Consider the following 22,528-nt stretch of genomic DNA (forward strand, 5'->3'; position numbering starts at 1 on the left):
TGATATGTGCCTTGACATAATCCAGAAAAGGTCCCCATATCTTATTGTAGTTTTTTGCTGATCCTTTCAGAGAGTATCTTACATTTGAGGTACTGGTATATATGACATATTTTGTTCCTCTTCGACAGAGCCAGACTAGCTGTTTCCAGTCTTTAAGCTAAGCTAAGCTAAGCTCTGCCAGCTCTAGCTTCATATTTACCGTGAGGATATAAGTGTGGCATCATTCTTCTCATCTAATTTTCTGCAAGAAAGCAAATGAGAACATTTCCCAAAATGCTAAAATTGAATGTACTTAAATCATGCTATTGCATTATTTGCACTATATAGTAAAGTCAGTGTTAGCAAAATATATGTTCATAATAAGTGAGCCTCTCTGGGGTTTTCTTAATGACTGACAGGGTTTTTGTAGACGTTTCCACCTGAATTTGTTATATTAGCTATTAGTCATGCGCCCAAACCCCAGTAAAGTCAACATGGATGGGTGCCGTCATAGTGAGTTGTCAGTGAGTTGTCCTATTATCCACTGTCTGTGATTTTCTATGGATTACATCATCATTAAATTCTGTCTCTGTGCTGTTCAGCTTGAAGAGACACTTGCTCAAATTTACCAAATTAAACACCACTGTAACACGTGAAGTGTATTTTAGGAGCATTGTGCAACTTTAAAAAACACTCCACTCTCCACTCTCTGTTTTCGTTCTCTCTCTCTCTCTCTCTTTCTCTCTCTCTCTCCCTCCCTCTCTTTCTCTCTCTCTCCCTCTCTTACACTCATGCACCCACTGAGGGAGCGGCGGTGATTGGTTGAGAATGACACCTGAGCAGACAGCCAGGGATAATTTAGGTTGCTGATTGGCTGTTCGAACCTTGCTGATCATGGGCTCTTCTAGTGTAGCTGACTTGAATAGAGCTTTTGTGTAAATATGCCACATGTACAGGCTGGCGGGAACAGTATCATGAGCACCAATGCTGTAATCTAAAGCAGTCCAATACAATAGCCCTGCAATAAAAGTGCCTTTGTAGAGATTATAATGTTCAGATTTTGTGCGGTTGTCAGAGAAGTGTTATTTCAACACTTTGAGTTTTGAGTTTGTGGTGTTGACTCAACTGTTTACTAGACTGCCTGTATATCATAAAGTAATTAAAAATACAGTCATCAGCCCCACTGTAGACAAAGAACTTATCACCTTGGTGCAATTTCCTTTGAAGAGAGATAACGCGAGTGTTTTCTTTTAAAGTGAAATTATTAAAAGGTCAACAGCAGCAATAAGCTTAGCAGGGGAAGTTCACAGATGATAAGAGCAGTAGGCAGTATATCATAACAGACACATAGTCAAGCCTGTTTATCAATATAAAGGAATAGTTCACTTATTTGATTTTTTGCAGAGAAATGATAAGATTAATATCACTCTCAATCAAGTCTGTCTATTAAATATAAGGCTAAGACAGCAGCTGCTTAGCTTAGCTTAGCATAAAAACTGGAAATAGGGAAACAGCTAGCCAGGCTCCATCCAAAGGTAACAAAATCCACCAACTGAAATGTACAGATTCAATTTAATTTGTTAACTTGATGTGCTGACAGGCAGATTTTGTTCCTTTGGACAGAACTGTTTCCCTGCTTCCAGGCTTTATGCTGCACTAGGCTCTACCTAGGTATCTACCCTACAGACATAAGAGTAGTATTAATCTTCTCAATTAACTCTCAAGAAAAGCGAATAAGCGTATTTCCCAAAATGTTGAACTCCTTTAAACAACCACATTGAATCCAAGTCACGTTTTTATTCACTGAATAGCAGAGTCTGTGGCTTGTGGCTCTGATTCAGGACATGTTTATCATCCCTTAAAGCCAAACATGTTCTTTCTGTTATGGTGTAATACACCCAGAAAATAAGCATGCGGTGCAGGAGTAAGTGTAGGATTGGGCTATGAAAAAAGGTGAGCTGCTCTGAAACAATTTTGGAGCTGAACGCTAAAGAACAAAGGGGCTGGGAGATTGCATCCTGGTGCCACGCCCTCAGGCTGTAGAGTCAGGGCCTTTATGGCACCCTTTGTTAAGCTGCTTGATACACTCTATACCCCAGAATCCCCTTTCATCTTTCATGGCACAGGGAGAGAGAGCTGCTGAAAAGGTTGTGTGTATCCTGAGTACCCAGAATGCATTGAGGCAGTGGTATTGGAGAAAGGAAGAAGATAAGGTTGGCGAATTTTGAGCAAACTGTGGATTATTAACCCAGTGATAAAAAAGGATGGATGCTACAATTACCTATGGTGCATTTACATGAAAATAACTTCTGTATTAATGAGTTCTCTAAATGTGCAGTGTCCTAGCATTTAGAAAGGAATATATGCAATGGTTTTGACACCTGAACCAGAGGGAATAAACAGGAGGAAGCTGAAACCATTTCCTTCATAATCAGCTATACGAGAGGACGGATTAGGATGTTTCCCTTCATAATTTCACACAGGACTAAGGAAAGAAATTGTCAAGCTTGAGTTTGATAGATCAATTTACCAGCTGTTCCAGCAGGCTTTTCCTTTAGCTATAATTCAATCCCTCCCAGTCTAACAGCATAATCTATGACACGCTTGATCTGCTATTCATTTGAAGTGTCATAGCATCCTGCTTTATCTTCTGATGTGGATGAGACCTCCTCAACGCCAGCGCCAGCTCTGCCGGTTGCTAGGAGCTATTTGCTATATGTAATTGTCATGGTTATTATGACCCCGCATTAGCCAACATATGACTTATGAATTCAGCCTCCAAATTAATGCACATGTTACTGTCAGTAGAGGCACTAGAAGCTGAATTATAAATCTAAATTCCTGCAGGATCTCTCTGTATTTCACTATTAAAGTTGTTTTCCTTCTTTCGTTAGGGTATTTGGATATGTGTCTTCTTGTGTGGAAGTCATCTCAGGTCACACATATCTTTTTCTTAGTAGATTAACACATACACACTCAAGTAAAGACAGAGAATTGCACACTGACACCCCCTACACACATTCACTGCTGTAGGCTTTTATCCTCAGGCACCTGGATTGCCAAGAATTACATAGAGAGAAACTTATTCATTTGGGAAACATACACACACTCCTTCAACATACTCATTTGTCCTGAGGCAGAGAATAATACTATTGCTGGATTACTGGGGTGGTGTAGTAGTTTGGGGCCTTGGGGAGCTCCCCGTAGGTGCACCTTTCTCATTTTGACCTCATTTCCCCTTTTGTGAAACTGTGAGGCTGTGGCGATTTATCTGTGTTAGCCACATGGTCCACTGAAATTAGGATATGACTGATGTCATTATCTATGGATTGCAGCAAAGTGAATGCGTCTGAATGTTGGTTTAGGACCACAACAGTGTGTTTGTAAAGAGGTCATGAGTGAGGATGTATGCCATTATATCAAAGCATCCTTTAAAAAAGCTATTAAATGAGTGATGAAAAAAAGAAACCTGTTCAGATGGTTAAAAAGTGGAATTTCCTCTTTGACAGTCTTCTCATCCAATAAGACATGCTGTATTTGTTCAAGCCTTCTGCATACACCAACATGACTCTAAGCACTCGGAAATGAGACGAGGGACAAATGCAAACTTTTCAACCCTCAATACACTTTCATGCTTGACTTGTTTGGTACAAAATGGTGAAACAGCTTCAGTGGAGTGCAGCTGTGACATTTATATTTAACCATTCACTTATCACTGCCAGTTTAGAAATGGCATTTTCACATTCTATTCAAGTGGAACCAATTTAAACACAGTCAGTTTGAATGTGTAGTCTGGAAACTGTAATACTTATAATATTACTTATATATCCATATGTACTAACATTCAAAAAGAAATTCTAAAACTGCTGTAGTGGGACTAAAAATGCTCCTTTATCTTTTAAATTGTGTGATGACATGGTTAGCTGTCTTTACAATAAAGTAGATTCCCCTCCACTACATTTTCCATCACTGTTTGTCGGTACAAGTCTGCAGTCATACTATCCGCTTAAGTCTATACTTAGACACAGCATGCTTTGAGCTAAATGCTAACATCAGTATGCTGATGTGCTCAAAATGACAATGCTAACATGGTGAGAGGCCTGCCCACAGAAATGGCTGGGCCCCTGAAAAGGTCCAATAAATGCCTTCCCCAAATCTGCTTCACTCATATCGACATGCTCTCTGAGAGAGAGAGAGAGAGAGAGAGAGAGAGAGAGGTGGTGGCAGTTCCTTTACTGGCGCTAGCTACCTCTTGGCTAGTAACGTTAGCTGTAACATTAGCCTCCTGGCTACCGTTGGCCTCTTCAGCCTGGCTGGGAGGACATTACATTATTATTTGGGTCTACATTTTTCCATTATGGATGGTTTCCTATAGATCGGTGGCCACCTAAAATTGCACCCAGAAAAGAAGCTTGGTAGGGCACCGAATGAGCTAGGTCTGGCCCTCCCCATCTTATATTTAACTGTGGGCACCAGCATAAGTGTGAAGGCCTCTGAGGCCTCACAGGTTGCAGCAATTAAACATTCCTTCATATCCCCAAATTTATACATTTAAATTGTCACTCAAAACAACAAATGTGGTGGTACGGAAGGAAAAGTCTGGGATCACAAAAGTCATTAGGATACACAATGTGGGAACTATGAATGTCAAATGTCAAATTTGTGCCAATCCATTCAGTAGATGATGTGATATTTTACTACATGAAAGCTTTGACCTGCTGGTGGTACTAGAAGAAAATTAAGGGGCTCACCAAAGTCAGTATTAATTTCATGGCAATCCAACAAATAGGACCAACCGACTGATATTACCATGCCTAGAGTCTCTGGTGTGCCTGCAATATTTCCATTTTCATAAACATAGTTATTGGATGTTTTCTTTTTCAATATTCCCAGTAATTGGGGCATTGTTTTCCTCCACACGGCACACCAAATCAGCCATAAAAAGAAGAGATAAATTCAGCAGTTGGGTTTCAGGCTTTGAAGCTGAACACTGGGTGACAACCAGTCCCGACATCGCCCCCTCATTTGGTGCAGAACTCATTTCTGGTTCTGCATTTTAGCACCACATAATTGCCGAGAAAACAATGAATACAATGCCCTGAGACGTCAGCGCCACAGATAATTACACCAAAAAATGTTTTTTAATTAAACTTAATTGAAAAGAAATGCAATCTGATTGATATGCTCTCTGTTTTTGTTTACCAAATTTGCTGTTGGTCATGAAGCATCACTTCATTTTGCAAGCCAATTTGCATAAAAAAGATGATTCATCCATGGCATTACTATCTACAATTTGCCAGCAGCTGAAATTCAATAAATCTGAGTTAGTCTGGGACTTTTTGGCAATTAAATATAAATACCTGTACATTTTCATTCATTGCATAAAAAAATACAGCCTCATCTCATAAAAATGTTTTTTGCTGCACGTATGCAATGGGAGGAGGTTTGTTGTTGCACTGCCCTATATGTTCCCGGCTGGGGCACTCAGGCTCTTACAAAACATGTTTCCATGTTGTTGTCGGCCCTTGGAAGACTGTGTCATCCGGGCACTGAACCTTATCCATTTACATTATCTCTGACTGACGTGCAAGGGCCCTACATGCCTTCCCAGCACACACCTCCTCTAACCTGACCCAAAGTTCAAAGTACTTTTTACAAACATCTGCAAAAAAAATCGTGTCACTTGCCTCCACCTCATTTCCCAAAAAGCTGCAGATATAAAGGTGTATGTGCAGGAGATTTGGAACTAGTTTGTGGAGGTGCACCCCGTTGGAATAGTTGGAAGCTGAGGAGGGACACTTAAGTTCTGCTTTTTAATCTGGTAAACACATACTCCTTTCTCTACAATAATTAGTCCATCATGGTTCTCTTGCAGCTGTGGATTTCAGCACTAAGTTCATCATGACTTATTGGGGCTACTTTTATTTAATTTTGTACCACTACATCCCTATGTTTAATGCAGTCTATCCCATTATAGCTCTCCAAATGCTCCCTTTTATAGTAAGAGCTGCTATGTGTTGCTACCATTTAAAGTAGTTCTCTGTTTCCACTTTCACTTCAGGGCTCTCCAGCCTCCTGGTTTTTGCGCGTCTGTTCCGGACGAGGGGGCGGTGGGGTGGCGACACGTCATATCAGCCGCCGCACTCTGATTGGCTGCCGATTCTCACCCGACACAGCTGTGATTGTTTTCTGCAGAGGAAGCTCTTGCCCCTGGTATGAGCTCTGTGCTGTGGAATGGAGCAGCACTGTGTGTTTTTTTGCCTCCTCTCTGTGTGTGTCTGCTAACGATGATGTGAACAAACAACGCGATTGCAGTCCTTGTTGTAAACGAGCAGGGGAAAACAAAAAACAAGGAGGCGCGAATGAACAGGAGTGGAGGTTTCTCTTTCAACCAGACACTGGAGACGTCTGGATACCAAGGTAAGGACCGGATCTCACTATAGTTACAACTTATTCAGTTGTAGCAGAATCCGGAAAAAGCATTACTTTAGTGCTCTTTAATCTTTGCCACAATGTATCTCTGCACTTGTGAGCTGAATATCTGTTTTCTGGTGTGTCCAGTTTTATCACAACCCTCTGTCCCCCTCTCCTCCAGCCCTAAAGTGCCAAATGCCCAGACTAGAGGACCACTGCTGGAGCTGCTCCTGTGCATCAAGGGTCGAAAGTAAACACTCATCTGGAGCAAACTGGTTAGCATCCAAAGCTGAAGAAATGATGTCCATCATCACCTCGGTGCTCAGCAATGCCTACGGCTCTCTGCACGACGTCCGGACGGCCAACCTGATCCGGCGGGGTCTCGTCCTCTTCACCGTCGGAGCGTTCCTCGCCCTGGTGCTCAACTTGCTGCAGATACAAAGAAATGTCACCCTGTTCCCCGAGGAGGTGATGACAACTTTGTTTTCGTCCGCCTGGTGGATCCCACCTTGCTGCGGCACAGGAGCCGGTGAGTGGACGAACACCCCTGGTTCCCAATAACAGTGTTAGTTAGTGCGTTATAAATAGTTAGTGGAGGAGAGTTTGATCTCGGTTAACTGTAGTTTGCTGCTAAGTTTGGGACAAAGGAATGCAGAGAGGGGAGGGGTTGCAGTGCTGTAGCTATTCCCATATAAAGACAAGATGATAAAGCCATTAAATGTCATTTTACCAATCATGTATGGGCGCTAAGAGTCTGAGAATCATCCATGTGAGCTTAATGCACATCACAGGCCATAGTGAGCAGTAAAATAGTGTCATTCTAAACCATTTATGGCACAAAAGCAATATTTTTTCTATTATTGCCACTGGTATTAGCTACTGTATGATCAGGTGGTAATGAATCATCATTCGGCTTTGTTTTTGTCAGCTATTACACAATCATTTCTCTCTCAGGCTATACTAGTCTGCATGGTTTTGTCTGGCAGTCAGTTACAGAAAAAAAAAACCCCGACTTGGTACAGATGGTAGCAATTCTCGACCTCTGATTGGCCGCAACAGCCAGACACGAGGTGAGCTGCGCGCTCATTGGCTCGTGTCATAACGGGTGAGCTGAGTGGGAGGTACCTTTAAGGCCAGGAACCAGGAAGTGGGAGAAAAGGGGAGAAAATCATAAGAGCATACATTGTCGGCTCCTCCTCCCATGTGCTGCGGGCCAGCAAACACATGAAAGTAGAGGTGTAGCTGCATGTCTGTTGACATTAGTCTGTGCCTTATTAATGACTCTCTGTGGCGTGCAGGAGCTTGTTTAAGGTCTTCATTGTTTAAACGAGGTGCTTGCAGTGCTCAGTCCTTAGTTTACATTCATCTTGTTGTAACTTTTGGTATGTTATTACTTTATGTAGTCTCAAATATTGCTGCACCCAACAGTTACTTCCTTTTCCATGAATATATCAATTATTTTTTTCAATTAATTTATTATCTAGTTCATAAAATGTTAGAAAATTGTCTATTATTAGTCCCCACAGCCCAAGGGGATGTCTACAAATTGCTTGTTTTGTCAGATACACAGTCAATAACCACAGGTGTTCATTTAGTAATGATTCAAATAATGATATAAAACAAAGAAGAGCAGCAAATTCTCACATTTTTGTGCTTGATAAATAATTTAACAACTAGTTGATGAATTGTTTATTAACCTGAAATTATTAGCAATTAATTCAGTTGCTCGATTGACAAAAAAATAAAAGAATAAATGTGAAACAATATTTAATTCCAGCTTCTAAATTATGATGATTTCCTGCTTGTCTTTGTCTTATATGATGGTAAACTGAAAAACTGAATGTTTTCTGAACGCTTTTGGAGTGATGCTCGCACAAAACAACAATTTGAAGACATTGCCTTGGGCTTTTTTCACTGTATTGACAAAAGACTCAGTACAAAACCAGGAATTACATCAAAAGAGCAGCCAAAAAAAGAACATAAAAGAAAAAGTTTAAGAGATTAAATTATAAAAAACAAAAAAAGATATTATTTATATTTTAAGGGGTTTTAAGTGTACGCAGGTGTCTAAGAGTCACCAATTATGGAAGCGTATGTTAAGCAAATAGAAAACCCCACAAAGCAGCTCCATGACAGGATTTGGCTGCGGGCGTTTCACAGAATTTCTGCTTATCTTGTGTAATTCGGGTCTGTTTGTTCCTTTTTCACAGCTGTTGTCGGCCTGCTCTATCCCTGCCTCGACAGCCACTTGGGAGAGCCGCACAAGTTCAAGAGGGAGTGGGCCAGCGTCATGAGGTGCATCGCAGTGTTCGTTGGAATCAACCACGCCAGTGTTGTATCCTTTCACAAAGGACTCACCTTGTAGATGGATAAACATGGATGTTTTCAGTGTTGTCTTTAATTTAGACTAGTTTGTCAATATATAATATGAGGAAAACACACACATGGTATCTACAGCAAAGATTTGATGGAGCTTGATGTTTGCAGGTCACACAAATATTTGAGTAAGAACAAATCCCATGCTAGCGTCACACTCTTTAGACTTTGTCCTTAACTGCCCATAACACAGAAACTAGACTTCGACAACAACGTGCAGCTCTCCCTAACACTGGCAGCCTTGTCCTTGGGCCTGTGGTGGACATTCGACCGATCCAGAAGTGGCTTTGGTTTGGGCATCACCACTGCCTTCCTAGCTACTGTGTTCACGCAGCTGCTGGTCTATAATGGAGTCTACCAGTAAGTTACCAGTAGCTTTAAGTATATGTAATAACACTATGTTCTCTGTTTATGTATAAGTGTTTTTAATCACTGGTGCTTTGTCATCACTGATTACTGGTTTCATATCACACCCACAATAAAAACTGTGTAGCATGGCTTACCTGTTAATTATATAGCTGTGACAGTAAACCCCACCCTGGCGTGAATGAAGTAGTACCTGGAAGTACTCCCACCTGTATGATTCCATCAAAAAAGGATGTAACAGATAAGGCTTGAGGTACAGTGTTATATTTTTGGAAGTCCCCTTGTCTCTGGGAGCCCAATTAACAGGCCCCCCTACTGGCTTCAGTGGCATATCATCAAAAATGCACAGCTGAGAAAGGGGACTGTTCCTCACAGTAAGAGGTTCAAAAGGCAGCTGCAGCTCGTGCTGACTTTGCAAGGTAGAAACACAAGGAGGAATGATTGGAGATAATTATATTTTCAAGCATGACAGGTTTGTGTGTGTGTTTGTGTATGTCACAGATCTGTCTCCGGCATTGTCTTTAAGTGTCGATGTGTTCTGTGGCATTGCATTGTGCGACGTCTTTGGAGGGGAATTGTGTTGTTTGTTTTTTTGACACACTCCAAAGAGGTCCAAGGTCAGGATCAGCATCACTAAACCTGCTCAACATAATGAAGAATAATTTAAATAAGGTGATTTCTCTCTTTCAGGTATACGTCTCCAGACTTCTTATATGTACGCTCCTGGCTTCCGTGCATATTCTTCTCAGGCGGTGTTACTGTGGGAAACATCGGACGGCAACTTGCTATGGTAAAGTCTGCATCCATTTAACCCTATAACTTAATTGTCTATGATATCTATGTATATATATATAAACGTAACTACCTATCATATGTAATATACGTACGCCGTATTATAGTATATATATAATACTACATAATATTAAAATATGACTGATATCATATATATATACTATATTACCTAATATATAATATATACCCTAATATATACACAATATCATATCTACTATATAGTATACTACCTACATAATCATATATACTATATATAAATTATATATACTATATATATTTACTTAATACATAATAATACATAATAAATATATATATATATATACATAGAGTAAGTCAACATCTAACATTTAATCAGTGTTAATATGGTGAGGATGCAAGTTCACTAAACAGCATATGGTGGCAGTCTGTAACCTTGAAATAAAACTCACTCTGCTTTAAAGGAATAATTTACTTAAAGATTAACATTTTGTCAATCTATAGTAGAAAATAAATAAATAAGTTGGTCCAATGTGTCCGTATCTTGGACACAACTCTTTAATAAACAAATTGAGGAGTTCCTTGTGTGTGTTTTACCGTTGGTTAATGAATCCAAACAACTCAACGCAGCATATTGAGACGTGTTTTAAAGACAAGAATCGGGCTTAAGGTCTCAAAGTTAGTTTAATTTCCTCCATTAAAAGGATCACTGATTGCCATCTTGGGTTCCTGCTGCTTTAATGTGTTGCAACAACTGTTCAGAAGTTTGAAAGTAATGGATACAGCTTGTCATATATTAAACAAGATGTCTTATTGGACTAAATGGATCTTGTGAAAACATTTTAGGGACCTAGTGGCACAAAATAGAACATTTGCATTCATGATGTGTTTCATTAAATTTAATACTTGAAGTTCTGTAGGTGTAACATCTACAAGTTAAACTGTGAACTATTCCTTTAAAGAGCCACCAAACTCTGTAATAACACCCTTATAAATTATGTGTGATGTTTTTTTAACAGTTTTGGTCATATTGGCACAAAATATCCCAACACATTTATCAGTATGAGCCTTCAAGCATCTGTATCTGTCTAAATAGTGGAACAGAAAATTATTCGAAAGACTCCTCAGCCCCACACATGCTTTATTTGCAATTATTCGGATGAACCACAGCAGCCGATAACATTGTCAAATGGTTTTAAAGTTGCACAAAGTGCGCTGGACGCCCTCCTTCCTTCATAATTATCCCATCAAGTCAGCTTTGATGTCTTCATTAAGCTTGTGCCCAGAAGCCTCACCTCATTCTGTCTGTAAAGTAAAAGTCCCGTCACTCCCTCAGTTTGACTCAGTGAAAGCGTGAAAGCAGATTAAGGGCTGTTGTTTTTCACAGTCGTGGCGAGACACAGAGCCAGTCAGGACTCGGCTGACCAGAGGGTCATTTGCTACTTGTTGTTTTTGTTTGTGATGAGGCCTGAGGAATGTTGGCACAAGTCTACACTCGTGGTTTTGTTCTCTGTTTTTCCCTCTTTCGCTTCACTGGGTCATTTATGAGAAGGATCAGGAGGAACATGAGCTCAAAATTGTTTTTCGGTGGCTTTTTTGTTCCTTTTTTAAGGATTAATGACAGTTACAGTGAAACAATCTGTTTGGCAGCATTAACCATGCAGAATAAAAGCTCTTGTACTTATTAGATCTGCTTTAAAGCTGAATGGCTAATCGTTTTACCAGCTTATTTGAAGTTGCAGTCAGATGTGTAGTAGACATGTGTAGACTGCATAGTTCAGTACACAAACTGTTGAGACCTTTATGTCTGAATATATTTAAAATGTTTTGTGGTGGGTAAAATGAGCAATGAAAGCAGCATGCAGTTTTCTCATGCTGAGCAAACAGTACTTTCTTCCTTCCTTGTACAAAATGTTCAGTTTCCATTTGGAAAAAAGGGAACTGAAAGAGAAATGTTCCTGTCTTCAAACATAATCTTGACTCTTAAAGAAGTTCTGATTTGTTCAGCAACAGGTCGACATGTACTGTAAAATATGGAAATTGTCCACAGGGTTTGGTTCCAGCTGCAGTTTTGAGTTTTGGGTTTACTGGAAACTGTGTTCATGTGTGACTCATGTCTTGAAAATGAGTCACCCGAGGCTGTTAATCCGAACATAACAATAGTTCGAGTGATTCAATGAGTAACATTTCTCTAAATGACTTCTGTCACTATTTGGATCATAAAAATCTCCTTCAGCGTAATGTATAACTTCAGCCACTACCAGGATACAAGAAAGAAGCTAAAGTAGAAGCAATTTATTTCTGCTTTAAGCAACTGTGAGACTTTGAAACTACAGATATTCTGTTTTTCTGTTGAGACCTTTTATGTTTCTAATTGCTGCATTACACTGACTGATTCATGTTCCTCCTCTGTCTCCCCCCTTAGGGTGGCGTTGAGAAACCCCACATGGACTGAACATCGGAAACGCAGAAAACCAGGCGAAGGACAGCCGGCGTAAAAAATGGAAGTTATGTGAAGAACGAGAAGAATAACAGGAGAAAAAAGACTCGTTGTGTTGACTTCATCCTTTGTTCTCATAACAAAGTGCGGGTCAGAAAAGCCCCTCATCTAACGTGCCATGTCCTCTGCACCTCCTTGTGGCCAAGCAACCTCTCCCTCCCACCTCTGTTGTACTCCATTAGCATTAAGGCTTCCTTCACACTAGACGGGAGGACGGTGTTTGCCTTTTTTTGTTGCTGTTTTGAAGTGAACTGTTGACTGGTTTTTATTTTCACGCTGGAAGTACGTATCTTTCGGCGGTTTGTGGAGAGGAAGCGTGCGCGTGTGTGCTTTAGTGCGGTCGTATCCTAGCAGAGAAGACATAAGGGGGTGCTATAATGTCTGTTTTCTTTTCTTTTTTTTAGCCGGAATTTAATATGATCATAAAAAGGGAAATGTTGTATGAGTGGGCAAAAAAAAAAAAAAAAATGTCCTCACTCTCACATAAAAATGTATTCAGCGGCCTCGGTTGCATCACTGAGGCACAGGGGAGATGTATGTTCCCACTTAAACCAAATTAAGTATTTATTTAGTAACTTTTGAATGACCCCAAACCAAATGTACTGTATGGTTGATAATGAATGACACTTGCCATTTTGAAAGGAATAGTTTGAAAATTTGGGGAGATTCTTCTTCTTCGCAGTGAATAAGAAGAGAATATTAATACCACTCTTTAGCCAGCAGACGGTTAGCTTAGCACAAAGGACTGGAAACTGCAGGGCCTGGCTCTGCTGAGTTTCTCAAAATCCACCTACCAGCATTTCTTAAGATCACTTAATTAACATTTTTATATCATGTTTGTTTAATTGAAACCTAAAAAGCCGAACTATCTGTTGCTGTCGCTAGCTACACATTTCCGTTACAGACGCGAGTGGTATTGATCTTCTGATTTAAGTTAACTATTCCTTTAAAGTGACTGTGAAACATATTCTAGGAGAGGAAAGTAGATGGAATGAAGAGAGACAGAAAGTATGTACAGCAGTGCTAACTATCAGTTAGTACTGGCTGATATTCACTTGTGGCTGATATACTTATATCTCATGTGTTATGAAATTTAGCACAGAAGATGCAAACTATTTAGGTCACTCAATGAAAATTAGTGGTATATACCTGTGGATGGTATCACATTCACAGCTGCCTGTCAGCACAAGATCACATTTTACTTGTTGGAAAACTCCTCAGAGACCTTCAGTGTGCTCTTTTGTCTGTTTCGGATAAGTTTAAGACAGACAGGCATAGATTGTTTAGTATGAGGGAGGGAGAAATAACACATCAAAGCATTAGTCTGGGAGAGAAATGCCGGCATGTGCACATTTAGTTTTTTTATCAGCAGAGTGAGGAAAGTCACCACGGTGGATTGTGTGTTGAAAGAATGTACCAGGACAACTGCTTTTGCCAGCATTTGCGGTTACTGTTGAACCAGTTTATATCCCTTTCAAATGGTTCCTTTTCCCTTTGTGACCAGGTGTTAAATGTCTTGTAGAACGGGCCTGTGATTCCCGGTTGAGACAAACATTTTACTGCGTGACTGTACACATTTCCCACTTCAAATTGTACCTTCAAACGAAGCCCTGAAAGTTTGGGAACATACGCAAGTTGAAGGAGAGGGCAGGACATTATTACTTAAGATTTGCAATCTGTGATTGCCTGTGTATTATAGAATGTAGTGCTTTTGTCACTATAACAGTTTAGTTTTATCATTTGTACAAACATAATGACATTATTGCTTGTATGTATAATGGCTTGCCTATGTAATCAGACAGGTATTATTACCATTCTAGACCTACAGTATGTTAGATAGCGTTTGGGGGTCTAGAGAATTAAGTGCAATCAAGAGTACATGAGCCGATTATTCTTCCTTATTTATTATTATTTCTGACAATGGCTAAAAAAAATAACTGGTTGTAAGTATATGCAGTGTGGATACTTCAAAAAAAGCAATAACATCTTTGTTTTTTGTGAACAAGACTGTCAGAGATTACATGCCTTTTTTTTAGAGTCAATACCAATGACCTTCACCAGAGAGACAACATAAAAAAAATATATTGTGTCAAACTGTTGTAAAAAATCTCATTTAGTAGCATTATCGAAGGAAACCTGATTTATTTTTTTAAATACTTTTTTGTGGCAGATCACTTCAGGTCGAATCTGCTTACATTCAGGTGTGCTCAACTGAAGAGGAAGCTTTATTTTTTTGAGGTGGTGAAGCACCTTTTGTTTCGATGTGTCAGAGTTTCTGTGTGTGTGTCTGATAGTTCAGCTGTGTACCATTTTTGCTACCATGGATTGAGTGAAAAATAAAAACACCTGACAAGGATATATCTGCGTGTAATCATTATGACTTATAACATGGGACAAGTTTATTACAGGAGATGAATATGTGGATGGTACTGACATATAGTTTCAGTCCTTATAACCAGAAAGCAAAGCAGGAACCAAACACTCTCTAGCTTCCCTTCCAGTGACACGAACCTAATACCAACATACATAATGCAACTGAGCTTCAGCCGTTCATTCTGCCTTTGATTACCACTAGCCTAATTATAGCCCTCTGATTTTTTTTGTTTTTGTTTTTTGGGTGTCAAATGTAGCCGCAGCTCAATTGTAGTGGAGCTTTCTGGGGTGCTGACGATTGGATTTTGTTGTGTCTGCTGTCACAGCCAAGTTGAATAGATGAGGACACTCTTTTGTCCGGGCTCTCTGTCAGTCTCTGGAGCCATTATAATGTCTTCGGCTGCATCTTCCCCTCTCTCCTCTTCTCTGTATTACCCCTCCTCCCCCGTCTTCCAAAAAACCCCTGAAACTACCCCCCACCTCCTGTGTGTCACTGGGATCATGAGGAACTGCCCCCCCTCCTCTCTTTCCCCTGTCTACCCCCTCTCTCTGAACACGCCTTTCTGGAGGGCAGACTTCTATTTATACCTAGCGGGGGACTGACAGTTAACCTTTTGCACTGGGGGAAATTTCTGGGAGTGGGGCCAATATCTGTGGGCTATTCTGAATGAACCCCTCGTTCTGGGAGGCTCTCTATACATCCATGTATCTGTTTTCTATCTATCTGTTCTCTTTCCATCTATCTATCTATCTATCTATCTACTATCTATCTATCTATCTCTTTCTGACAGTCCAACGATCCAGCGCCACACGCCACTTCTTCTCCTCTCTCCCTCCTCTTTCAGTCTCCTCCTCTTCTCAGGCAAAATAATTGGCCAGGCTTCAACCTCCTTTCATTTCCAGCCACAGCAAACTGAAAGACTCCATTAGAGCGCCTCCTTATTGCCAAAAGAACCCCCTCTCTCTCTTCCTCTCTCTGTATTCCCTTCAAGGCAAGAAGACAGGCCTGGGCCCATCTGATCTATTGATTTGAGCCATCTATAGCCACTTCAATTTCATCTCCTTGCAGCACCTTTGTGTTTTGATTATTGAGCCTCTAATTTGACACAGCGAGTCAACTGCCAGTAAACATGAAGACAATGATGTTAACATTTAACTCTTAAAAATGATAACTATACAGTACATAACCTCTGTAAAACTCACCTAAAGATAAGAAGCAGAGGCCCACCAGTGGGTCAGCCAGTACAAAGTCGTGCTGTGCAGCCAAATATTCTTGAAATCCACACAATTCCACTACAAATACCAAATATGTCAGGATATATTTGGGGAAAATGTGTATAAAATGTTGTACCAGACATCCAGAACATCTCCATTTGAAGGAATGGTGCAGCCATAAAAACCATGAAGTATTGAGTTTGAAAGTCATATAGTTTTAATGAAGGGATGGACAAGGCTGATACAGAATGCTTTGTATGTGCTACTTCAATACTAAAATATATATATTTTATTACAATAAATGGACAATGTTTTTTTTTGATGAATTCAGCTACAACTAGCAACTTCTAGTAACACCACACGTACATATACACTTATTGATTTGCCTGGTTAAGAAGTAAACTGTTCTCCCATGAGAAAATCTGTTCATGCTGAATACAATGGGAAAATAATGTAATTTAAGTTATGTCATTTTCTGTATGGCCTAATTGATATTTACACTTCAGTAAAAAACAGTATTCCTGTACAGCCATATAAAATCTTTATCTTAGGTAAGAATAAATTAATCAGCAAATACATTTCTTTAGATTTCATAGAAAGAAAGAAAAAAATATAACACAAAAAAGATCTACACATTCAATGAACTGTCAAATAAAAGCTAAATCACCTTAACTATCCCATATTAATAATAGGCCTATAAGAAAAGCCAGACCTCAAAATTCCCACCATTAACACCTTTAAGCCTACATAGATTCATATGAGCCAATGTCTGTTATCCACTTTAAATTACTTTTTCAAACTTCTGGATAGTAATTTCCTCTCAGCCTAGGGCCCCTTAGCAGATTCTGACTCTGTATATGCAGGTGTCCTAACTCTCTCTGACCACAAGACTCTGTTGTAAAATTCTCCTGTCACCTAACACACATTTAAAAGTCTCTCTGGTGTGTTTACATGGACATCTCGACAAGTGTTAGGTCCTGCTGGACTGAGTAAAATCTACTACAACTTGTTAAGTTAAATATGTGCATCAAGGTGGCACAAAGACGTGTTGAAGTGCAGAGGAATGGGAAGATAATAAGAGGCACATATTCTGTTGAAGTAAATCATGCAGTATAACATGAGATTACAGTGCTGTCTACTCAATAGTGATTGCTTTTGTTACCACCAGATGACAGTATTTATCCTCTCAGCTTGTCTGGACATTATCACCATGACATCTGTGGACCCCTAGTGGAGGGACAAGGAACAGCACAGTGTTGCATGGCTTGATATTACAATGCAAAAGCTTTAATTTATTAATCCAGCTATTGTTATTAAGACTAAATTTAGATAACATGAACCACCTGAGCCTTTAGAAAAAACATAGGGAAGGTTTATTTATTGATCCAAGATAACAAGCTCTGTATGTTTCAAAAATGCATGTTCGAGTCTACAAATATTGCATTGAAAAAAAGGGGAGAAAACTTCTAAATCATATCAGAAAATGCTTTTTAAAAGTAAAGATTTTCCTGAAAGCCTCTGAAAATGCACTGATGAACATAAAAATTCAGATTCAAAAAGATAATTTATTAAACAGTGGCGAGGATATTATTCTTGGAATATTTATCTCACACTGCAGTGAGCGGGTAGAGTCACATGCATGATAGAAAAGGTCAATGAAATGGATTGAGTGTGGAGAAAATCATTGCACACTCTTATTTCTCTGCCAAAAGGTCTTCAGTGGCATTAATGTCCTGCTCTCTGTGCTATATAATGAAAGATTGTGTGAGTGTGTGTGTGTGGGGGGGGGGGGGTCGTTTAGGTCTACTGAGTCTTCATTACACCAGAGCTGGGTCCTCTCCTGTCCTCTGCCCCCGCTCATTGCCTCTCCCAGTGCCGGCCAGGAATAATGAATTACAGTGGATGCCATGGGGGGCTGAGTGAGTGGCTCAGAAGTGGACTCCATTTTAGCTCAAATTACCTCTCAGATCTCATTCAAATGGCAGTCTCAGGCTGCTCTCTGTCTTCTCTGTGTATCCCTGTCTGGGGTGAAATTATCCATTCACACCTTTTCTTCATTTACTTCATTAAGTACCTGTGATTCCATCTTTTTTTTGTGGTCACTCCTCCAGTGGTTCAATCAAGCAAAACATCTACATAAAAAGACAGGGGATATACTACAGATACAAGAATCATCTTTAAACAGTGTAAACAACAGTTCAAGTCTCAGTGGGATTTATCAGTTCAGTCAGCATGCTCAGCCTTGTGTGTCCTTCCTGTTGATTCCTCCTCTTCCTCCGCAGGACAATAATAAAAATGACAGAATAAACCTCAGGTGATGGCACATTATGCATGCAATCCAAACAAATCCTTCCCAGTGTAAATTAAACACACCCAGTGCATCTTACAGCCCAGATCAGACTCTGTAAATCGAGCAGGGTAATAAGAATAACTGAATAAAAGGTAATGGAAAAAAATCAAGGTGAGTATTTCCATTGCATGATCCATCCTGAGAGGCAGACAAACAAAAAAACTCTGCATTTTGTGGAAACTCACTGATAGTAAACCACACAAACGTCAATCATGCTCATTCCTTAGTTTTCTATAAATAATAAAAAATAATAAAATATGAGGGGATGTTCTGGCAATCGGCTTTACTCACTGATTTTAAGATTAGCTGTATTTGTAAGTCTGTGTATGGGCTTTAATTGTGCAAATCAACACATATTTATCGAAATATCAAATATAAATATGTTCAGACTGTGTATCAAAAGCCCAGACACGTGTTTTGTGGCAGAAAACACACATCTACACTAAACTTAAAACACACTGATCTGTTCATGGACACAGAGACATCCATGAGATATGGCCTAATGTCACCTACTTGAATATTGTCAAAGAGTGCTTCATTTGCATAATCCAAATCATGCTTGCAGCCCTGTTTAGGATGCACTAAAGGTCGATGTTTGTCATGTTTTAATTAGTCTTCATTAGTAGGCGTAAGAGGCATTTCTGGGAAGCAACAGGCATGCAGCCTATTCATCTCGCTGCTGAGAGATGCACAAAGTTGGCAGGCTAAATCCATCTGGGAAAGTTATTGCGCCTAAAATGGCCTTTGACAGCGCGCCCCCTGATAAGTGACAAATTCACAACATACCCGCGACTGGGGGGTAAAAACAACTCAGGTGCACAAGGGGGTGAAAGGACTCCGTCGCACATGGTGCTTTCAGGGGAGTCCAGCACTATTTTGGCGAGTTTAAACGGCGCAGGGCGCGATGCCACACAGGGAGAGGGGTCGAGTAACCGCTTATGACTGACCTCCTTCCACTATAATTAAAGTTGCAAGCTGGACCCACAGACATAACAGACATTGTTGCTCCCATTTAGAATGAAACAGAAATAAACGGGAGAATACATTTTAGATAAAAAAACTAAAACCACTGATATAAGCTCCAAGTTGTAGGAACTGCTTAAACTGAAAATGAATAAAAATGGAAAATGCGTTTAGCCCTACAGTCTTGTTTAACATGCATCTTTTGGGGGAAATGCACCTTACAGAGAGGTAGTGATTGCTCAGCTCTTCCGCCTTTGATTTGCAGGATATTTTCATGGGAAGATCTTTAAAAGAAATACAACTAAAAGCAGAAAATATTTGATTTTTTGGGGGGACTGTTGGTCAGACATTTCACCTCCCTGCCTGCGAGCTTAAACCTGCTCTCAGCGTACAAATATGAGTTTATTCTGCAGCAAGTGCTTTCCACCTGTCTCTCTCCCCACTTGTTCCTCCCTCCACATAAACACAGAGCATGCAGGAGCTCGAGACAGGTGCACAAGGCATTTGGACGATCCAAAACCCGTGAAGCATCCTGGGTGCCACCGCACAGGAGAGAAACCTCGAGGGGGGGGGGGGGTACCGAGCTGAGAGTATGACTGGAAGGGTGGGGGGGTCACTGAACATCAGGTATAGACTTTGGCGCATCTTTTACCTGACACTGGCTTTTTTTTCTTTGATGTGTGTTTAGTGACACATTTTCATTCATAACTACCCCCCGGGTACCTCTTAACTCTCCCCCCCCCACCCCCCATGTTGCACGGTAGCCTATTTGTCCAGTATGAGTGAGAATGTAAACCCATTAACCTTACGGAAATAGCCACCACGTGCAGTTTATTCTTTGGTGTCACAAGTAAGACGTCCCGACATGTGAAAAGTCCTGGCGAGCAGCTGGAAGACTGCAGCAGGCCTGTAGGTGAAGAGTGCTGTGGGCCTGACACCAGTTGCGTATTACGCACATTGCACTTTATCTACTTGATGCACATGGAGGCGAGGACTCGGAGGCTTTAATAATCTCCGTGAGGGAATAAAATCGAACTCTTTTATGACTTTTAACAAGTTTCTTTTGTCATGAAAATAACAGTGAAACACTAGTTTAAAAGAGGGAACTTTGGAGATGAATGAAGGATGTTGCACCTGCGAATGGCCGAATGTGAATCTTCNNTTTAGGCCTCGCGACGTTTCGTCCTATTTTGGACTTCTTCAGGCTTTTTTTTTTTTTTTACTTGAGCTATTTTTTTCTTTACTCTCTTTTGTCATTGGGTCTTGACGTAACAATTTAAATACCCATTTCTCCTCTACCTTTAAAAGATTTCAAAATAAAATGAATAAGATGGACAATGATTTTCACATTTTACACCGAATCTCGTTTGGCATGGGTTTCCTATAAGGGTTAACTTCTGGTGTAAGGGAGAGCTGCCATATTTGTTTCATTCATTTCCCCTATTTTTTAATCAGGTTTACTAATCTAACTTTAATTTCTTTTTGCTTATTTTATGTAGTATTTTTGGTTTTATTTTTAAAAGTATGGGCTCTCCATAAAGTCCGAGTTAAGCTTCCTTATTTTCACAATAAAAGTTCACAATAAAAATTGAACAAACTGACTCCTGTTCTTCATTTTGTTTTTTACTCTTAACAGTATTATTAGTAGTAACAGTAGTATTATACTCCTGATATATATACACAATTCACTGAAGATTTTCCACTGCCAGACTTTGGCCAGACAGGAATCAATATTAAATTCACTAAACTTGCCAAAGTATAAATTATTATTTTCACTGAGTTTCATATTGGCCCAGTCTAAAAGTTTCCTACCCCTCTGCATCCAACAGCTCAATTAACCAAAGCTACAGAAACTTTTTCTCTTTAAAAAATCCTTTCCAGTGGGAAGTAAATTCAGACAGCAGTGCGGCTGCTTTGTCAGGAAGAAAATTAACTCTCTCTTTTTTTGACATTTTAAGAAATATTTACTCCTTAAAAACGTGGAGGGGGAAAAAACTGACTTTCCAATGAACGTTTTTCTCATATTAGTGAAGCATTCAAGAGTTTGCTGATGGGAACTCAGCTGCATTCAATTAGCCTTCATCTAATTTAGCTGAGGCCTTAATTGCGCTCAGGGTGGTGCAGTTGTTTGTGCTAAGCTCTGTTTGAGACTTCTGTGGAGAAATACGAGCCGCTCCTTAAGAACAATCCCAATTCAAATGAGACTTATCTACGCCAGAGCGATCAGACGGATTAAGAGTTATTAAAACCTATAAAGGGCTGAAACCAGAAGATTCAGCAGCCCCAAAGTCCGCTGCATGGCGACTCCAGAGGATTTCTCTGTAAACACATTCACACCACGGAAAAAAGAATTATATAGACATCATCTACATACAGTAGTGTATGATGAATAAATAGTGGAGTGAAGGGTGATTTCTGGAGGAGTCACCAACAGAAGCTAAATGAATTTATTAGACTTTTAGAAGCATCCTCTTAATACATATTATCCCCAAAAAATGTAAGGCCAAACTTAAGTTTTATAAGACCTTATGACTTTTAGAAGAATAAGAAGTAGCTGTATCTCAGCAAGATTTGACCAGTTAAATTAAGCAATAGTAGCCTACTAACAAGGCAGAGGTTCGTATTTTTTAGCTATTGCTATTGCAAAAAATATCCATATCTTGAAGTGGAAAAAAATGCACCCATGCGTTCCAATAACTGCTTTTGTTTCTAATCCAAATCTACTTTCCCCAACGTTATATTACTTGTGTCCATTTCTTACGTAGTTAACACACACCTTCTGGAAAAATTCCTGGAAAAACAGCCAGGCATTGGAAACTCCCTTTATCTAATCCTAAAAACGTATTTAAGATCAATTTTTATTTCCAAAATGTGGGACTATTTGCAGTGTATGGGACTACAAGCAATTAGGCCCGTTTATAATCTTTTCCTGATTCGGCCGCCATGCTCTCGGCTGACCCTGGATGAAAAACAGGGGGCAGCGAGCTTCCAGGCCCACAAAAGCACAAAAAAAAAACAACAAAAAAAAATCATACAGGATCATCAAACAGGAGAGACGTGGCTTTCAGGTTTTGAAAGGGACAGGAAGCTGGAGGATTTGGTCCGACCCCTGCATGGTGACAGAGCTGATATCTTAGAGACCCCCATTCATCTGCAGGGAGGGGTGGTGACCGGGAGAGGGAGGGGTGCTGGGGGTACGTGGTGGGGTGGAGGGGTGGCGGGGT

At 40.0% G+C, this 22,528-nt stretch overlaps 1 protein-coding gene across 1 annotated transcript; it reads left to right on the forward strand.

Moving 5' to 3' along the window:
• Positions 1-6,158: 6,158 nt before the first annotated feature.
• insig1 (insulin induced gene 1) lies at positions 6,159-14,761 on the forward strand. Its single transcript, XM_035679452.1, has 6 exons — positions 6,159-6,399; positions 6,575-6,922; positions 8,604-8,728; positions 8,963-9,129; positions 9,826-9,925; positions 12,329-14,761. The coding sequence occupies exons 1-6, from the start codon at positions 6,342-6,344 to the stop codon at positions 12,356-12,358; spliced, it is 828 nt and encodes a 275-aa protein (XP_035535345.1). The 5' UTR covers positions 6,159-6,341; the 3' UTR covers positions 12,359-14,761.
• The last annotated feature ends 7,767 nt before the right edge of the window (positions 14,762-22,528 follow it).

The sequence above is a fragment of the Morone saxatilis genome, unplaced genomic scaffold (genome assembly GCF_004916995.1).
Source record: "Morone saxatilis isolate NCDOM2014 unplaced genomic scaffold, NCSU_SB_2.0 Contig0, whole genome shotgun sequence".
Classification (NCBI taxonomy): domain Eukaryota; kingdom Metazoa; phylum Chordata; class Actinopteri; family Moronidae; genus Morone; species Morone saxatilis.